Source organism: Vidua chalybeata, chromosome 1 (assembly GCF_026979565.1).
Source record: "Vidua chalybeata isolate OUT-0048 chromosome 1, bVidCha1 merged haplotype, whole genome shotgun sequence".
Taxonomy (NCBI): Eukaryota; Metazoa; Chordata; class Aves; order Passeriformes; family Viduidae; genus Vidua; species Vidua chalybeata.
The window spans coordinates 105,498,575-105,519,055 of record NC_071530.1 but is presented as its reverse complement, the minus strand read 5'-3'; the positions used below and the strand labels follow the sequence as shown (position 1 = coordinate 105,519,055).

General features: G+C 40.6%; 1 protein-coding gene across 2 annotated transcripts; it reads right to left on the bottom strand.

The window, feature by feature from the left end:
• Positions 1 to 522: 522 nt before the first annotated feature.
• THOC1 (THO complex subunit 1) lies at positions 523 to 19,958 on the bottom strand. 2 transcript variants are annotated; one of them, XM_053934679.1, is made up of 22 exons: positions 17,959 to 19,958; positions 16,785 to 16,858; positions 16,617 to 16,677; positions 15,654 to 15,720; positions 14,499 to 14,617; positions 13,785 to 13,833; positions 13,192 to 13,287; positions 12,846 to 12,928; positions 12,256 to 12,329; positions 11,549 to 11,657; positions 11,216 to 11,347; positions 10,738 to 10,838; positions 9,399 to 9,465; positions 9,200 to 9,250; positions 8,478 to 8,548; positions 7,612 to 7,635; positions 7,104 to 7,199; positions 6,740 to 6,805; positions 4,728 to 4,811; positions 4,357 to 4,504; positions 2,805 to 2,883; positions 523 to 976 (listed from the first exon to the last, which is right to left on the bottom strand). In XM_053934679.1, the coding sequence occupies exons 1-22, from the start codon at positions 18,361 to 18,363 to the stop codon at positions 681 to 683; spliced, it is 2,352 nt and encodes a 783-aa protein (XP_053790654.1). In that variant the 5' UTR covers positions 18,364 to 19,958; the 3' UTR covers positions 523 to 680. The 2 variants fall into 2 exon arrangements, with proteins under 2 accessions (XP_053790654.1, XP_053790665.1); XM_053934690.1 differs by lacking the exon at positions 7,612 to 7,635 and having other exon boundaries at positions 17,959 to 19,957.
• Positions 19,959 to 20,481: the final 523 nt, after the last annotated feature.

Here is a 20,481-nt window from a genome sequence, read left to right as displayed (position 1 = left end):
CATGGCCTTAAAATGAAACCTTCACAGTAACCTGTGAAAAGAAAATTCTTTGTTTACCAATACTCAGGCATGTTCCTACATAGCCAAAGAATGAGAAGCTAAAAACAATCACTAACGAAAACCAGCATGGAAATCCCATGATTATTGACTGAACCACTGCTTCAGTGGGAGAGCAGGACAGCACTTCCCTGGAAGTCAGTGCTGTGCTTTGGAGCACATCACAACCCTCTTATTTTACCTCTACCAGGTAGGTTTTGACAGTCCTCAGCTCCCATCACCCCAAAGGGTGACTCCAAAGTCCTTCACTAACAGTCCTTCCCTGCTGTGAGGAACGAGCTTGCCAGTTCTCTGTCCAGTGGGAACAACCCGAGTTCTGCTGGTGCCAAACTGTCCCACAGCCTGCCACAAAAGCTGCCAGGACTCTCCATCCTCCCCTTCATGTTCTACCACCAAAGATGAAGCTTCCTAGTTCCAGGCCATGGCAACTAACCCTTTTCTCAGACAATCTGGACAATCCAACAGTAATATTAAAAAGCTTTATATCCTTTACTGAACATAAAATACCTATCAAAAATCTGTTACCTAGCAACAAAAGTAACAATTATCAATGGCAAGCACCAGAAGAGTCACAATTACCAACACCCCCAGCCCCAAGTCAGTCAGTTGGCATCTGAGGCGAGTTAGCTGCTGCCTTCGGTGTCGTTGGTGAGGCTTTCGGCCAGGTCCCCGAGCCCGGCTTTGGTCAGCGCCGTGATCAGGTTCTCAGGGGTGGCGTGAATGCCCTCCTGATCCTGCCAGGCCACCAGCAGCTGCTTCGCTCTCATCTTCACGTCCTCGCTGTCCAGCTCAATCTGCCGGATATCAGATTCCTTCATCTCCAAGTAGGGGGCCAAGGCCTTCCACTGTTCCCCCAGCCTGTTCGCAAAGGACTCGATCTGCTCGCCTGTCATGGCTTTGTCCCGTTGCACCTCTGGACCTGGAGAAAACAGAGAAGGAATCAGTGAAACACAGGGAACATCTCCAGACACCGCAAATTAATCTTCCCCGATCTGCCCCATTTTAAATCTTCTGTTTATTTACTGACAGCCTGACTTACACATTTCCTGCAGCTTTCCAAACCTACTTGAGCTCTGAGAGCAGATTGTTACAGATGTTTACCTGGGTTTCAGAGCAATGTCCCTTAATGCCCATAATAAGGAAAATCTTGCTTTTTATGTTATCTCCTATTATACTGAGAGAAGTGCTAAAGTCTTAAATATATCAGAACTGCCTCCTCCAAATGAAAACAAGGATTTTGACAGGCAGACTACAGTTTTCAACACAAGTCAATTATAACATTAAAATACAGAGTGTGTATTTTAGAACTTTTCGGTCACCTCACTCAAAGTCAACCCAGGTAAACAAACCCAAACAAACAAATCCAGTTTAATTCCACTTTTTCTCATGTTCCTATTGGCAACAGGGCTGTGACAGTAAATTTCATGTGTAGTTAGTACTTTAAGGAATTTTCTGTTGTTCTGGCATTGACATAAAAACCATGGAACACTAGGCTCTGCTAAGAAGTGAAGTACTGTAGTGATTACACATGGGTTTGCACATTCATAGCTTATCTATGGCTTACCACCCATGTTTATTTCACAATTTTAAAGAAAAAAACACCAAAGATTGAATTACACAGAGAAATTAACCATATTCCTATTTTTAATAAAAGATGTTTTATGAAAAAATCATCTCTTATTAAAAAATCAGTCTCTTCTTGTGCCGCCTGAAGAGACAGTTGGAATGGAATAGAAGTTTCAAGTCTCTCCAGCACTTATCAGTCACACTCATTTATCTGAAGTAAAGTCATATCGAGGGAAAGGACAAAAGATGCAGAACAACAAAACAATAAAAGCCCTCAGATCACTTTCCTTATGTCTAAGCACAGCAGACCACGGCTCTGCCAGCGTTGCTCTAAGGTAAGATTCAAAGGAAGATGTAAATCCCACACAGTGACACCACAAAGGCTGTGTGAATTAGCATTAAGCTGAAGAGGAAAGAACTTCCCTACTATTGCAAAGCAGACTGTGGAGAAGGTCAAGTGCTGGATGGAAAAGGGCAACATTAGAGAGATTCACAGAGGCCCACAGGTGGCTTTCCACTGACAAAAAAGCTTGAAACAAAGCTGCCACAGGTACCCAGTGTTTGACTTCCATGCCCTGCATATCTCATCTGCCCATGCTGGATCCAGGAGCTGGCACACAGGGTTACAACACACAAGGGAGAAGGTGCTGTGAGATGAAGGCATGAATGAGGATGGAAGAGGGCAGATTCACAGACAAAGGAGATAGGGAAGGACACCTAGGAGAAGGACATGCCAGGATTTAAGACAAGAGACAAACACACATGGATTGTGGAGAAAAATGAGTGAGATGATGTTTGTCAGGAAGGGTGCTCTTCTCCCAGAGAAACTTTTGCCTATAAGGTATTTTAAATGAAGAGGAAGTAAACATCTCAGAGTTGGAATATGTCCATTTTACAAAATCCCACAACTACCACCCCAGGAGGGGCTATCCCAGTGCTTAAAGGGCAGAGAGAACAGGAAAGTGGGTGAAGAGTACTCACACAGGCTTTTACACAGCTGACATTTCAGCCATGAACACCTAGTGACACTGGCAACATAGACCACACAGCATAAAATGTGAAGAGACTCCTAGTGAAAGTGCTAATCCAACAGGTCCCTCTGTGGAAACTATGTTAAAATACAGATTCTGCAACACACATCAAGAGAAAAACTGAAAAGATGGAGAATACGCAAATCTTACTTTCATTGTTTTCCTTTAATAAAGCATCATTATCTTCCTCATCGTCATCTTCACCTGTTTTTATTTCTTCAGAAGGAGGCTACAATGAAAGAACTAAACATCACTGGATGAATTTTGTGTTCAAAGAGAAATTCTACAGCTCTGTACTTGTCTCTGGAATGTGTGTTAGAATGGAAAGCCTGACATGATCCCACATGAGAATTAAAAATCCCCCAGTCTCCTAAACACCAGTAAGTTCCAATAAAACATATTACTAACTAAACCTCATAAAAGCATCCACTGACATAATAGGATTCCTTTTCATAGTAACAACAGCTAAGCATTCCATAGTGAGCTTTAAACACTTGCTTAAAAAAGACCCCAGCCAACCAAATTTAAGATCACTACTGATGAACATTTTTTAAAAAGATTATAATTACTGTTATTCACTAATTTTATTCCACACTTGGGAATTCCCCAAAGTTTATGTACTTTTAGACTTCTGGAAGGTGGCAAACAAATATACAAACAACAAACTTTTCACTCCCTCATTTAGCTACTGATCAGCCAAAAGGTTTCATCTTTTTCTACATTTTAGCCACTGGCCTTAGGTACACAGTTGTTTCTTGCCATAGCATCTGGCACATGACAGTAGTACCATCAGGAATATTGCATACAGCCATACCCTAATACATTCAATAAATTCAAATCCCCACATTTTCTCTAAACTTGCAATTAGCATACAGTTAACTCTGATGGCTGGACAAACAAAACAGCCATATATTAAACTCCAACCTTTAGACCTCCCATTACACAAAAGGAAGGTCTCAGTAGAGAAGCAGGGGTTTGTATCTGCAAGACATTGCTGGGTTGTGTGCTAATGCAGAGGTGTAGAAAGGGCCCCTTCTCCACTGGCAGTCTCTCTTGTCACTGTGTATAAAGCTATCTGAAAGGCTCTCCCCAGACTCAAATTTGTACTGTCGACCAAGCAAAGGGTTAATGCCTTAATTTTACAGCTCCACAAGGTTTATTCTTGTTTTGCATATTTTAGAAGTCAGGGAGCTGATAGAAAAACTCTGGCAAACCTTTCTGTAAAGCTCTGGTAACATCACAGCACCTTCAGCTGCACATGCTGCCTCTTTGCCTGTCATCCCTGTATATTCATGAGCCATGATTCTGGCTTATACCTTCCATAAAATTGGTCTGCACTGCTAAATGGAACCCAAGCAGCTGGGTCAATATATATATGTGTATATATTCACACACACATACATATAAATATATACTCCTGCCTACCTGTGTTCTTTCACAAGAGTACAAGGCAGGGCTCAACAGTTACTAGGTTAATCAATGTTACTGAGTTTATTGTTACTGGGATCTTCAGAGATTAGACTAATTTTATTTGTAATTTTTACTTTAGTGTACAAACTTTTTTCCTGGGTTTGGTTTGTTTTTTTTTTTTTTTTTTTTTTTTTTTTTGCCCCTTCTGTCCCCTTGTACCAAATGGACTGCAGAGGGACAAGCAGAAAGTTAATGAATTCAGCATTTATTATTATAAGATAATATTACTTACAGGCAGCTCCTTGGCTAATTTGATTACCATGTTTTCTAGATATTCAGGTAAACTCTTGAACTGTTGGTTTGTTGGCTGGAAGAAGTGGGGACTTCTGCGTGCCAGAAGTCTCAGTGCTCTCCAGCCATAGTTAGAATTGTTCACAGCCCTACAATAAAACAAAAGTTTGATTAGTAAAGTCTAGCATCTATAAAAACACAGAGGAAGATTTGAGACATTTAGTAATACAATTCTGTCCAAATTTAAACAGTTTTTGTACATTTCTAGAGTCCTACACAGATACTAGTAATGCTGAAAACAGTCCGTTTTCTTTAAAAATCCAAACATGAAACAGATTAAAATCAAGTGAAACACAGCAAAGATGGACATACTTATACTTATTTTCAACCATGTTTTCAGGGTCTGCTTGCTCAATAGCTTCCTCAAAAAATTCCTCCAGTGTTGGCATATATTCCCTAAAAAAAATCAAATAAGGAACTTAATATGCTTCACAAACTTCTCTAAAACAGACAGTCTTTGTCCCTTCAGACACATCTCAAGCTCATCCACTGAAGAAAAAAAAACAAACCCCAAACCAACCCACTCAAATTTAACAATTTTAAATAAGCAAAGAAACTGTTTGATACATGTTGCTATAAAATTATTTACTGCATAGCCACTAGAGTGTGCCAGCAGTTGCCTGCCTATTATACACATTTAAACCTCCTGCCATACCAAGAGGTGGCATCAACATCTGTCAACAACATTTGCACAGCTCACAAGCACTCAGAAGTCTAAAATGGCTGCTAGTTTTGTGCTATTTGACAGCATCAAAACATGGCTGTTCCTGCTACCCCCCACCTCAGTTCCATCTGCTCTTGGAACCACTTGTGGTTGGTTCTGACAAGTACTCAAAGCAGCACAAAAGGAACCCTGACCTAAAAACAGAACAGAAATAAAATTTCACACCATCAAGATGGTTTGCTGCTGAGAAGACTCTACCCAAGAAACACAGACTACGTGAGAGCTGGAGGTTACTGAGAGCCAAGACTCTCAGTGGTGCAAAGCAAGCTTGCAATGATCTGTATTTCTCCTACCTAATGCTGACAGAGACACACCTGCTTCTGCAAGGGAGTCTAGTAAAACGCTAGAGCAGGGGGTGAAGCACACTGGTCTATAAATTCACTTCAATTTTGTTTTGAAAAAGGCATTTTGCCCAGGGCAGCAGTGCCCCATGCACCATCACTGGCTACTGGAAAAAAGCCAGCACCTTGAAAACTCATCTGAGTTCTACCATATTATTCCCAGAACAGCCATCTAAAAAGGGGACAGCTAAGGAAGTATTAACCCATTTGAGTGGAGGTGTGAAGAACCAAAGCAAAAAGCTACACTCACTTGACCACGTATGGTCACAAAGCCCATAACAAAACCTTGCAATTGAATCCGGATGCCATGGGATCTATTTCTGGTTTACTGTGGCATGCATTTTCTTTGTTTACCTCCATTTGTTAAAGTCTTTATTTTATTTTATTTTTATTTAAAGACATTGCAGCACAATACAATCACACAGATGGAACCAAAAGCTTTGGTCCCAAACACAACTCCACCTTCGTCCCTTGGCCTAGTAAAGCAAGTATTGTGTCAAAGGCCTTCCTGCACTTCCCAGCCTCACAAGGAAAGAGAGCACTTCCTCTGCAAAGCTTTGAACCTCTAGAAAAGCAATTCCTCCACCCAGGATATCTGCACAACTAGCACCTCTCCCCAAGCAACCAGACTTAACAGCCACTACTATAGCAGAGTTCTCTTTGGGAACTGTCCCATTCCTTCTCCAAATTTTCTTACTCTGTATCATGTCTGCAGAGCTAAAGAGATTTTGGTATCTGTAACAAAGAAAGTTGTGTAGCAGAGTACATTTTAAGCATTTCCTACAATTGTGCAAGCATAAGGGACAACCAATAATTGTGTTTTTCTGCATCTGCCCCACAAACACGGTATGTGCTGGAACAATGCCTGGTAGCCAATTTCCTCTTATCTAGCATTGTTTAAAGCACAGGCCTGCTTGAAAATCATAGCCAAGTAGCATGCTAACTTCATCAGCGCCAGACTTGGCAATCTTCCTTCATTATATAAAGTAATTAATTATACAATCATGTTCTACAAAAGGGGAGTTTTCATCTAGTTTTCAGCTTAGATTTTATTTTAGTAAGCAATGAAAATTACTCAATGAAGTGAGGAAAACTGTAAAGAGATTTCAAGGCAAAGATTCATACAACCACCTTCCCTCAAGGTGTGAAATGCACACCTAAGATCATCTTGTACATCGTCCTTATGCCAATTTTGTAACTCTCTAATTAGAGTGCTGATTACTTAGCTTTAGACAATAACACACTCATTTTCTACCTACCTACTCTCAGATTTACAGGCCTCCATGTTATCAGGACATAAATTCCAAAGGCGGGTCAGTTCCTCACTGAAAAAGAAAAGCATAAACACACATTGTTTATGTTCATCATTCTACCATGCCACACTTCTGGATTGTTTTAAAGGGATCTGTAAAAAATAGTTATAAGGGAAAAAAGCCTACTGCAAGTTTTAAAAGAATGATATATCCTTTGGCTGTTCTTCGGCAGTTCCAAAGAAAGGATGTTTGAAAATTGCTGTACAGAAAAAACAGTGGGGAAAAAAACCCCAAACACAAAACCCCTTCAAACCAACTTCAAAGCAACCCAAACCCAGAAATTCTGTAAAGGAAAGAGAACCCAACATACTTCCCCATAAGGATTTTTTTGTTTGATCCTTTTCCTAAGAAGTCCTCTGGAGCTGGCCTCTTCCTCACAGGTCTCATTGGCTTAGAATCAGGAGGTCTAAAGAAAAAAAAAAAAAAAGATGCTCTTTAGTACCAAACCAGTAAAATCTCAAGAACAAAAAAAGCTATTTCACCTTCACCTTTCAACTTGAGATGGTGCCAAGTTAAATCATAATGAAAGGACTGAGGGACAGTGAGTCTAAGGGTGGAAGGAGGAAGTGGGGAAAAGGAGAGAGAAGGCAAAGTAGCGATAAAGGATTCTGCCAGACACCAAAATTAGTTCACTCAAAAATGTAAAGGTCTACCAGAGTCCCACTAAAGAGAAGGAAGTAAATCACAATTGTGCCAGCAGGATGTGATCTACCCTGCTGCTGGGATCATGGTTGCAAGGTCTCTTTCCCCAGCTGCACCTGATTTCATGGGATTAGAGAATGGAGATCCCAGAGCACTGAGGTTAGGGCAAGACCTACCCAAGCTGAAACTCTGGATGAGATCTAAAGGAGACAGAATATTTATAAAAGTCAAATTTCATACTTGTACTTCCCCACAATCCCACTTCAACAGTAATTTCTCTAACAGCCCCCCTCCCTTTTATTTACAAACAGCTTAAGTCATGAAGAGGTGGCCAATAAAAGAGAACCTCCAAAGATATAATGACCCAGATGCTCCTTACCACAGAGGCCACAGTCTGTGTGTACAATGAGGAAGGGCAGAAGACAAATGTTTGGTCATCCCCTCAAAACAGTCAAGTAGACACATGGACTCAAAGTTCAAGTTTTGCCACTAGTTAGTAACACAGGAAACTTTCAGTGGTGAAAGCCATCTAATTGTCATTTCCTTTAAGGTAAGTGATCACCATCAAGTGGCAAATTAATAAATAAATTGCATAAGAGAACTGTTACACCAACTCCAGGTATGCTGCCCTGCCAAAGCCATAATGCCAAAGGCTTCATTAGAAGCAATCCAAAGGGATATATGGAAAAGTCAGGCACTACCCACTTCAATCCAGGGTCTGCTGAAAGCAGGGGGCGACAAAACCTGCTCCAGTCTCCTGGACCACTGGATCCTCAGTACCACAAAATATTGTCCTGAGTCAACAAAGAATGCTCTCCTGAGAGCATACACACCCATAACCACCTCTTCCCTAACACACTGCAAGCCTTACAACTTTTGGCAGAAATCTAAGAGCCTGCACTCACTGAAGGGACAGGCAACTGTATGCATCTCCAAGTTGTGTGAGCGGTTAATGCTCATATACACCATGGGTACCAGATTCTGAAGTGGAACCACGACTTCAAACAAGCAGCAGAAAGCTTCTGTTTCATAACACAGTTACCTTTCTTTCACAAAGCTTGGGCAGCCCTCATTTTTCCACGAGTTCCAGTTTTCTTCAGTATTTAATATATGCTGTCGAAAGACAGGAAGTACTGCACATTATTAGGGTCATAAGCACCTTCAGAGTTGACCCCAAAGTTTTAAATGGAGCTATTAAAATTAAGGGGAAAACTTTGTTCTAGGTTGTGTGTTTCAGTTACTATCTTGAAGCTCATCAGTATAATCTTAGGCAACTGGTTTAATTTATTCAAAAATAGCATAACTCCTCTCTTCAAAAACTGTAGGAGAAGATTTATTTCCCCTGGTCTAGACAAGAAAATAGATGCAATCAAAGTATAGGAAAAAAGGAAAAGCAGAAAGACAACTTCTTGGGTTTTAATTGATTTCACTTGTATTTCATTTCCATGTCTTTGGGCACAGGACTCCTATCTACAAAACCTTTTAAGTATTTTTTGCTTTCCAATAACTCATCGTCCTGTATGTACACTTGCACATACAGGCACATCTCCGTTTCTCCCCCGAAGAAGGAAGAAAAGAGTATTAATGAAAACATGGGATAAAATATGACTACCAAAAAAAAAGACATTATAAGACCATTTTTTACTAGGATGAGGTAAAAGTCCTCAGATATAAGAGGTGTGTTCCAAAAGCTAGTTTAAGCTGAAATTGCTTTTTTTTAATGTGCTATATAGATTTTGTTCAGGCAGGCATCAAAATACTCACCTCTACCATTTTTGAGAATCTTTCCCCATCTGGAGGATTTTCTGAAAGAAGCTATGAATGGGAGAAAAAAAGGTGAACTTTTTGCATTGTATAAAAGAACTCCAGAAAAAATGGTGGTTATTGCTTCAAAGGTGGTAGATACAATATTACATGTTTAATATTCTTCCATATAATTTTTATGAGTAGATACTGTACCAACCTGGTAGACTGCTTTTGTAGTATCTTCAATCCAAAGAGACTGTTCATCTGTTAGAACATAGTTTGAACTGCAATTGAAAAAAAAAAAATAACAACACATCAGAAAATGTGCTGAGGACACATAATTTATACTACGTACCTTCTGAGGGGTCTTAGAGGAGATCTGAGGAAAATGCTTTGAATGTGATCTGCTCTGGTCCCAGGGACTGACCATTTATTAGTTTGTGGCATTAATTAGATGTGCTTGGGGATTATACTTTCAAGGTGTAGATTCACCCAATAGGAAGCCCATTGGAGTTAGTCAAGATCACACCTTGATATTGGACCCAAAACACAGCAAATGGGCACAATAAAAAGATTTACCTCAAAAACCCTCACCAAGTGTTATACTACACCATTTGTATCTCATACCATCCTTGACCACCAATAAGTGACTGTTTATAATTAATATTTCAATGCATTAACATTGAAATGATGACTGTCACCTCAAAAGGACTGAAATGGAATTCAGAAGACCTGAATTCCATTCCTTCTCCGCCACAAAACTGCCTTGATAAATAATCTGTAGAATTAGGATAATGATCCTAGTTTACAAAGCTCTTTGAGGGCTGTTTACAAAAAGCAATATATAGCAGGTGAGAGACAGCTGCCTTGTTAAGAATGTTAATTGTGATGTGCACATATGGCCCAGGGCACAGGAAATGAGAGAGATGGGGTTTTCTACAGAATAATGTTAGAGACTAGGAACAGATGGGGTTTGGTTCTATCCCATGAATTTATAAAAGCAACAATCACCATTGGTATTTCTTGCCATTTGAGACAGAGTTCTGCAGTACATGAAGAAAAAACAAATCAGCAACCAATGCCACACTGCAGAGTCAATATAGATTCAAAATGATGCCTCACATAATTACCTTGCACTGGTCTTAACTTGGTACTGCCAAGGAGAGTCTCCTTCCCTCTCATGGCTGACACTCACTATAAGCAAGTTTTAATGGGCTCTACTTCTCTGAGACCCCACAACTCACCAACTTGGCAGAAAACATACTCTGCAAATATGAGCAGATTGTATTTTTGACTGTATAGTAAATGGCAAAAGTCTGAGCAAGGCCAATCAACACTAGAGCACGGGAGGGCAAAGAATCAGGCAGAGGAACAGCAAAATGAATGAGACCTCTGCTCTCCTGCTATAAAATAACTTCAGCCACACCCTGTATTTACCAATCAAGGTTCCAAGTTCCACAACTTCAGAGTAAGTAGGCAAACTATTTTAAAATACTTTGGTTTATCTCCAAGTTCCTAATTCCCCATCCCCAAAACACAAAATATTTTCACATTACCTTTTAAATTTGACTTGTCCCTTTAGATACTGAAATAGTATTAGGTACTGCAACAAGATGTGACGACGGAAGTTACTGTCACTGAGCTGTAAATCCATCAGCTAAACAACAATAAAAAAGCAACAGATCTTTAAATATTTACTCTCTTTTAACTTATCTTCGTAAAGGCAACAATAGAAATGAAATCCAATAAACAAATGGCAGCGTTACTGAAGACTCTTATTCCAGAAATAAAAGCCCCCAAGTCATTAATTAAGAGGCAACCCACAAAGAATAAAATAGAAAATGGAATAGAATAAATCTATCTAAATAAAGTAGCCAAACAGTGTAATGGGATACCCAGAGAAACTGTGGAGTCTCAACTGGACATAGTGCTGATCAACTGCTCCAGCTGAGAGCTTTGAGCAGGGAGGCTAAACCAGACATAATTGCCTTCCAACCTTAATTAGCCCGGGATTCTGGAAGGGAAACCACATACCTTTTCACTAGTTAGGAACTTTGCAAAATATACATGTTCTCCTCCTGTTTTTAATTCTTCCAGCTTTTTTCGGGAAGCCTGGGTGTCATCCAACTTGTAACTTTTGAAAACAGCCAAAACTTCTTCTGAGTACTATAAAACAGAATGAAACATGAAAACAATACTGAACCTTTGCAGACTGAAAGCCAAGCCAGTAAAATACTTGGTAAATCTGCTATCAGTGCAGTGAAACAACCCATTTGTTACCGATGTGTAGCTTATGCTGTCACTGCTACTTCTGTAAACAATGACCTTTACTTAGGCTGAATGGTTGAAAGCATGAGCTCAGATTACCTTAAGAAACGTCTTCCATGACACCTTCTCATAGCACTGCACAGGATTTCTAAAATAATCTTGAAGTGACCAGAATTTTCTATACAGGTTATAATCTATTGGAATGGAACTGTGGAAAAAATAATGAATAAAAAAACATATTGAAAAGCAATATATTATATGCAAGTTCACTCAAGAATGTACAACCGCAGAAAACATTATTCACTTTGGAAGTAAATTAGTGAGTCAGTAGTAAACCGTCACAGAGAAATCTGTAACCCAAAATTTGTCCTTGTAAGAGTTTTCCATTCAGTCTTCTGTTACTTTCTCACCATAAAAGCAAAAATAGTACACAAAAGGGATCTTAGGAGTTTTTCAGTATCTGAGGCATGAAGGGGAACACAGCTTTTTTCTCCATAAGCATATACTCAAAATCCCTGAATACATCTTATCACAAGTTTTGTGAAGTGAATTTGTAAAACTGCCAAAACCAGAGTGGTTCTCAGCCAGGGTATACAACATTTTCAGATCTGTACATTTCTGTCTTTCAGGCAACTTAAACAATTAAGACACTTCCAGAAGTCTTCACTGATTAGATATATCTAATCTTCAGAGGGCAGAACATGAGGAGAATTTGGACCACAACACCTGAAGATTCTTCCCAAACAGCTTTTTTTCCTTTCACTTTATAAAGTTTTGCTTCAGCTTTTAAATTTCTGTCAGCTCACCAACTTGTTGGTGCTTCATCATCTCCCATTTCACCTTCTTCCACGTCCATTCCTTCTTCCCTCTCCTCGGTGTGCTAAAAAGGAAAAAATGATTTAAGATTTATACAAATGCCACTACAGTTTGCACAGAGCTCTCACACTGTTGTTTACTGTAAACATTCAATTACATATCAGATCAGAAAACTAAGCTGGTAACTCAAAACATCTCTTATTATCTCTCTTATTATTACTGTAATAATAATAATAACTATCTTATCTATTATTACTGTAATATGTGCAACAAATTTCTGTCTTAATGCAATGGTAGCCTCACTTCTCCCGAAAAAAAACTGAAGAGACAGCTCTGTCCTCTGCATACTGTGGGGAAAACTTTGCACAGTGACAGTGCTCATTCCTCACAATCAAACCCATCTTTCTCCCGCTCAGAGTGCACAGCTTAATGTTCCAGGTAACATGCCTAATCCCAAAACAACAGCTTGGTCTGGCAGAGGGACAACCAAATGATGAACCTACAGTCTCAAACACTTTTTGTGCAAACAATCTTACATGTTTACTGCAGAATCAGTGAAAAATGACATAAGAATTTTCACCTTCTGTCCCAGAGTGCTCTCATGTTCATTGGTATTGAAAACAGTGACATTTTCCAGGTTAAACTGACTCTGTAGGTTAAGCCCTGTGAAAAACAAAGAGAAAGTCTTAAAAGCTGTGAGGTTCCCAAGTCTGTTTATAAAATACTGATACTCAATTCTCAGAGCAATCAAAACTTACATTTGAAATCAAAGCAAATAAAAGTCACAGTGTCACAGACACAAGAACTAGGATGCAAGTGACAAAGTGATTTGGTCCAACTGGATTTGGTTTGCAACCATCATAGACTTTAAAGGTTCAGCTTATTTAGTCTTGATGTTAAGTGTGATGAAATGCAAAAAATCTCACCTGACTTTTCTGAAAGTGGAAATAACCTAGCCAAGAACAGCTGAATTCTTCCACAAAAGACTGTGTTTTGTGACTTAGATAATCTTCTTAGGAGATCTAAATATTGTAAAAAGTAAAAGATATTAGTATTTATCCCTCTTTTCATTCCTTATGTAACAGAATCCAAGACTTGCTAATTACATGACCTACAGAGCTAATGAAAGGAAGCTCATAATTGTACAATTCAAATGCCAGTGACTCTCTCTGACCAGACATATTGCTTCCAAATGCATTCTGCCAATTCTCCTAACACCTTCAACCCCAATAAAAAATAAATTTGAATGAATCCTACTCAAATATAACCTTGGATACAGGCATTGTCATTGCTGAGGAATGATATTCTTCTATAATGATGTCAACTGATGAAGAGAGTTCCCTGAGGCCTGAATGACTTTTACATTAAAAGCAAGAATACGTATCTGTTCAGAGTGATGCAACTTTTATTACTTACTGAACACATCTGAATTTAAATCAAATTATTAAGCTAGTTTTCATTTGCTGAGATAGGAAGTTCTTTAATACCGCTCTCCCCTCCCTGAAAAACTACCACTCACCATTGCACATGCGCAGCAAGTAATTTTTCCCTGCAGAGTAAAATGTGTTCTGAAACAGAGTAAAGGTAGTTAGAACATTAAGAGATCATAAAACCTTCTTGAGCAGATTTAATCCAATCACAAGATAGGAGTAAGTATAAGTCACTCCTACAGATAACTCTAAATTTGAGTATTCCCTTACATAACAGCCAGGTTTCATGAAAAGGCAAATCCCACGAATTCCAAGAAAGCATAAAACACATTTACATCCAGCCTTCATTAAAAAAAAACATGTGTGACAATGAACTGTAAGAATACCATCCACTTTTTTTTTCTTGGAATGCACTAATTTTTACACTCATTTCCTTTATAACTCTATGTATGATTTATACAAATAAGTAAAGTTCACAATACTGGTGAACTGGAAGAAGAAATTGGTAGATACCTGAATTGACAACAAACATCAGTTTGTGAATATACCAGGGCCTATAATGTTATCTGAAACAAACCAGCCTGAATGACTACAGGAGGAGGTTCTAGTCAGAAAATCCAGATTAGGAAAACACTGAGACAGTAGGTGCTATCTCTGGAGCTCCTGACACTTATGTGTCAAACACAGTTAACAAACACAGTTAAATTCTGTCTGAACAAACACAGTTAAATTCTGTTCATTAAAATGGTTCTTGAAGATAAAAGCTTTGGCCAAGCTATGCAACATTTTGCAAAAATACCCACCGATTTCCATGTAGCAACATTTTTCTCCACAAAAGTGAAAATTTTGTCACACTGATCCAAAGGAAGGCAATCCAGAACATCCCCCAAAAGCACAAAAGGAGTTGATGCAGTGCAAATACCTATGAGGAACAGGGAATTTTTATTTTAACAAATTTGAACTGAAATACAAAACAAAGAGATGCATTACACTTGAGGGACATTTTATGAAAAAAAGTAGAAGAAAGAAGTTCTTCTGAGTTCCTACAAATCCTAACAGAAAACTTGGGCTAAAATGTGAACTTTCATTAAGCCTATTTCTACACATACCCAAAAGGGATTTGCAAAAGCTTTGCACTAACATAAAACAAATATTAAAAAAATCACTGTTCTAATGACCTCAAAATCTGAAACGATGTCACATCTTTCTGCAGACTGAAAGTGAACTCCTTCAGACTTCTATATCCACAGTTAGTCCACTACACACATCCATGAAGCCTGAGAGCCTTTTCAAGCACCACTAAAACAGTGCTCCAAGTCCATCCACCCATGCTCTGTAGGCAGTGAACTGCATTCCTCACAGCACAGTTCTTGTTATTCTACAGCTCATAAAACATACAGCTTGTAAGCTGTACTTACTAAAACAAACAATTTTTGATGAATAATGTGAACAAATAAACAAAAGGAAGAGAGCAAAAGCCACTTCAGAGGAGAACAGCACACTGATGTCTGACACAATCTGTCACTGAAACAGATTTAAGAATCTAACAAACAGCCATATACTGACAGGAGATGAACACAGATACCCAGGAGATATTATTTCTGCCTCTGCCAAGTCATTTTACCTTTCTGCCTCAGTGGTCTCATCTCTGAAATTATGATGGGAAACTTCTAATCACTTTAGAGTGCTGGACAAAGAAACTGCTAATCATGCTACAACCAAACCCATTCATCTTTCTTTATTAACAAAAAAAAAAAAAAAAAAAAAAAAAAAAAAGAGATTCCAACACAAATGTCACATATATAACCAAATTCAACCCAAACCCAAGCTTAACCACTAGCATAAGAGCCATGTATCACCAAAGGTAACCACAGCAGGTGATTCACATAAATCAAGATTTTAAAATTCCCCTAAATGGTCCCTAAAACTGCCAATAGACTTGAAAGAAAGAAGCTCACCTTCTGTGACTCCATTAATAGCAAGAGAAATAATTGCCAGGAGATTCTCACATGGAGCTTTGTTTATCTGAAAAAAGAAAACAGTGTTGAAATTCTCCAATCTGACCATAATGTATCTAACAAAACTAAAATTCTTGTTTCCAAGTAGGCATATTTAAAACAAATACTGACATTCAACTTTTCAAAACAATCTATGAAATCTGACCTATCAGTTAACTGTAGTAAGTTTTTATTGACAATGAAACATTTCCTGACTGCTTCCACCCACTAAAGACCCAAATGCACAGAGTAATTTACCTCTGAAAATTAATATCCCACATTCAGACTTAATTCAAATATTATTTGATCATACATTATTTGACTCCTTTCATCATTCTTTTCAGCTGACAAGGCAGCTTTGTTACATAAGTAACAAATCACAAAATAAGTTTTGATTTAAGGAGGCCAAAATACCTCAGTATTCAAACCCCCCCTGCCAGGGGCAGAGACACCTTTCACTAGCCCCATCCAACGTGACCTTGATCACTTCCACATGGGATGGGGCATCCACAACATTTCGGGACAGCTTGTTCCAGTGCCTCACCACCCTCACAGTGAAGAATTTCTTTCTGACATCTACTCCAAACCTACCTTTTCCACCCACTCTTAAAGTACAGTTATTGAACAACACATGTTTATGAATTAGAATTTTAAGATGTAGCAGACTTTCATAAGCATTACAAAAAACTGCTAGAAAAGGCTCAACAGCTCTCACCATAGTGTTATGTCTGTAAAATACAAGATTCTACCAATCTCCTTGAATCATCTGTATTTAATCTCAATTACCTCACCATTACATAGCTCCAGTTTTTAATAAAGTGTTTTCTTATGCTAAAGTAAGTTGTTGTTACATTAATACACTAGCCTGCTAATAGAAATTTGAGGTTCAAGAAGAGATAAGCTTCAGCAGTTTAAAATACTTACTATTTCTTCTTCTACAACAACTCTAAAAGCTTGATCCAAGGTACACTTTTTTTCATTTTCACTGCAAATGCAAACATTTCACCTTAGTTAGTAACAACCCTCAGGCACAAGATTACTAAAACTTATCTAAATAGGCACTTTTTAAAAAATCAAGTGGACTTTACTTACCTTCCAGGAACCTGGTTAAATGCATTCAACAATGGCTTGATGCTTTTGTTAATCAGAGCCTCTCTGGTGGATGTCTACCAAAATGCAAAGAAAGAAAAGCTAAGAAAAGCACAAAACAAAAAGTATCTTCCTCCTTCCTCTGACAGTGGACAGAAATACTAAGGAATCCTTCTGCCACACACCATATGATAGTTTACAGAGAGAACTTTGTAACAGGGAGGGCAAATAAGAAGCACATGGGAAATTAGGCACATGAGCCCAGCAGAGCATCATACCTCAAACCTGGGCTAACAGTGCGGTGAAAGCAGCATTTCTAAATGATACACAGAGGATCACGCTCTTGTCACCAACACTGTATCTGTCATTGTCTCACACGCTCCACTCACAACTTCAGGTGGTTATGATGGTTTGGGACACAGATCAGAGACCACTCTCAGTCGGAAGGGACCCACAAGGATTATCGAGTCCAGCTCCTGGCCCTGCACAGACAGCCCCAAGAATCACATCATGTGCCTGAAAGCCTCTCCCTGTCTTCAAGGGAGTTAACACCTCCTCCCAATTTTCTGTCACCTGCAAACTGCCATAGGATCCCTGCAAGTCCTGCGTTTATGAAGATGTGTAAAAGCACATGACTCCCGCTAAGAAGATGGTCTAAAAATTACGACTTCCTGTTACAAAATCGCTCTAATGGATCGAGTGCTTGTGCCTCGAGCACTTCACTGCAAATCCCATCCTCTTGTCTGACAACGTGGCTGGCAGACGCCGGGATCCAGAGGCCTGGGAACACACGGAGCCCCCCAGCTCTGGGAAAGGAAAAGCATCCTTCAGCAGAGGCAGCGAGTGCAGCACGCCCGGACGTTTTGCTGCGGGAGGCACGCTACGCTTTCATTGTCATTTACATTAATTTTCGCTACCCTGAAGACTGATGCCCCGAGCCGGCGTACAAGGCGTACACGGCAGCCCGCCCTCACTCCCACACCCGCACCGCCGCACCTCGGCCGCGCTCAGCGCTCCATAAGGAGCGCCCGGGCCGCTCCCGGCAGCAGCCCCGGCCGGGCCGCGGGCCCGGAGGCGCCGAGGCACAGCCGGGTTCCGTAGCCCGGTCCGAGCCGCAGGGATGGAGGGAAGGCTGGAAGGACGGAGGGAAGGCAGGAGGGAGGCGGGGGAGGCTCACCGTGAAGCGGAGCCGCGCCTCGGGCAGGCTGAAGAGCGGCGGCGACATGTTCCCGGGCGGGCGGCGCTGCGGGCGCGCGCCGATGACGCCATGGCCCCGCTCCCCCGGCGGGATGAGGGCGGAGCGCGGGCGCCGGCGGCTCTGGCGGCGGGACGGCCCTGGGAGCGCCGGGTCGTGCGGAGCTTTGGGTTGGGAAGCACCTCCGGGACGGTGGGGTCCGACCGTTAACCCGGCACTGCCGGGCCGCCACCGAAACGCGTCCCCAGCGGCCACATCCGCACGCTTCCCGAGGTGGTGACTCCGCCGCTTCCCTGGACAGCCTGTTCCAATGCTTGGCAGCCCTTCCAGTGAGCCGGTTGTTCCTGATATCCAGCCTAAACCTCCCCTGGCACAACTTGAGGCCATTTGCTCTTGTCCTGTCAGTTGTTGCCGGAGAGAAGAGGCCGAGCCCCAGCTGGCCACAGCCTCCCCTCAGGTGTTGTCGAGGGTGATGAGGTCTTCCCTTGATGTGCAGGTGTTAGAAGGGTAAATGACATGTCGGTAGGATTGGCTTGTTAAGGTTTAGTGTTTGACATGGTTCAATGATCTCGGATGTGGGGAGGTCGACAAAGCTCGGGGATGTGCCACTGAGAGTGGACACAAAAGAACGCAGCATTTACAGGCCACCAGAACGTTTGGCAGAACTCCTGAGATAAGGATGGAATTAACAAAGCCCACTCTTCAACTGTGCTGGAATCTGCTGAGCTGGGTAAAAGGTAATTCTGGCAGGGAGATTGCGACCACCGACTCATGGTCTCAGGAGAAGGCCTGACCATACAGACTAATTAGAGTGAGAATTAGGGAATTATTTAACTAACAGAAGATAGAATACAAATTAATAAGAGAACTATGTAACTTGTAGCCAGTGAACATTAATGCCTTTGTTTGCTAAAATGTATAAATAGTGAAACATGTTGGTAGTCAGCGTGCTGGCTTTGTGGATTTGCTACTCGGCAGCCCTCTCTGCTCAGGACTGTAAATAAATAAAATACCTCGACTCAGCTTGTGGATTGGCTTCTTGAATATCAGGTGAAAGGACCTATTTTGAACAACAACCTGAGCCTCTTCTCCAGGTTAATCAACCCCAGCTTCCTCAGCCTCTCCTCATCAGACTTGTGCCCAGACTTCTCACGTTTCACTATTGCTACAGTGGAAATGACTCTACAGATGTAGCTGTTGGTTATTTTTTTTTCCTGATAAACAGTGTGACACCATTTTCACTGAAGTAAAAATGGTTAGGGACTTACTTATATCATCAGTAAAATCACCTCAGTGCTGACAATTTACAGGTTGAGCTATATCCTACAGATACCTCCTGGGCGACAGAAATATTTCCAGCAGAAATTACATTTATCATGACCATAGAATGAGAATCATGGAATTGTTTGGAGTAGAAGGGACCTTGGTGTCTGGCCAAAAGCTCAGGTACTGCCAGACTTTTGTTCAAAGGTGGGAAAAAGCTCAAACATCCAATATTCCTTTCATAGGCGAGTAATATTAAAATTAAGTGTTTTGTCATTATTAAGTGCAAATATTTAAAGTAACGCATGGAAGGATAGATGGGAATATGTGGGGCATTATTTTTGGCGTGGTGTGGCTGTAGTTAACTTTTGTACCGGGAGAGGGAAGTGTTTGCCCAGAAAAGGAAGATGCAGCGGAGGGGCAGCTCGACCCACGCTTGAGTGGCTGGTTGCAGGCGCTGCTCCGCTATGGGGAGGTGGAGTCACCCTGCCAGCCCAGAGTTTGTCACCTCATCTATAACTGAAGCCATTGTTTGACACTGCCTAAAAAACTTGGGCTATGCCAGAGCCATGCCAATTCATTTCAAACCATGGGGAAAGGGGCTTCACGAAATTGAAAATAGGCTCCACACGACCTGTCTTTTTTGAATGAGACTTGCTTTGAACGTGAGACTTGCTGAATGTTGTTCATTCAGGCTTGGGAGAAAAGTGACTCCCCCCCCCCCCCCCCATCTATTTCTCATCTCTTACTTTAATAAATGGAATCATATTATCAGTTGAATAAAGTGCCATTCTAAATGAACAATTTGAGATTATTCTAGCCCCCATCTCTTGCTGTAAGAAAGAGAACCAAAGAAGAACTCTGTGAATTGGTTATTAAGGTTATTTTTAAAAGCTTTAAACTTTAAAAAGATTATAGAAAGTGAAAGTAAGGAGATACTGCTAAAGAAAATTGAGTCCTTTTTGACTAGAAATATTCCTTAAGCCAAGACTAATGTTTCGGATGAACAGAGAGAACTGCCAATATACTGAAAAAAGCAGTGCAGTATATTTGTTAATGGGTACAACATGACTGAGGAGTTTTTTTTCTTGGGGTGTGAACAGATAAAGAGGAAGAACAATGTTATTTAATAGTGATTTATAGCCACCTCTTGTTCTATACCGAATTTTTCCTGTTTGGAACGGTGTTTGTTACTCTCCTACGGAGAGGTGGGGATGAATGCTGGGCTACATCCCCATGTAG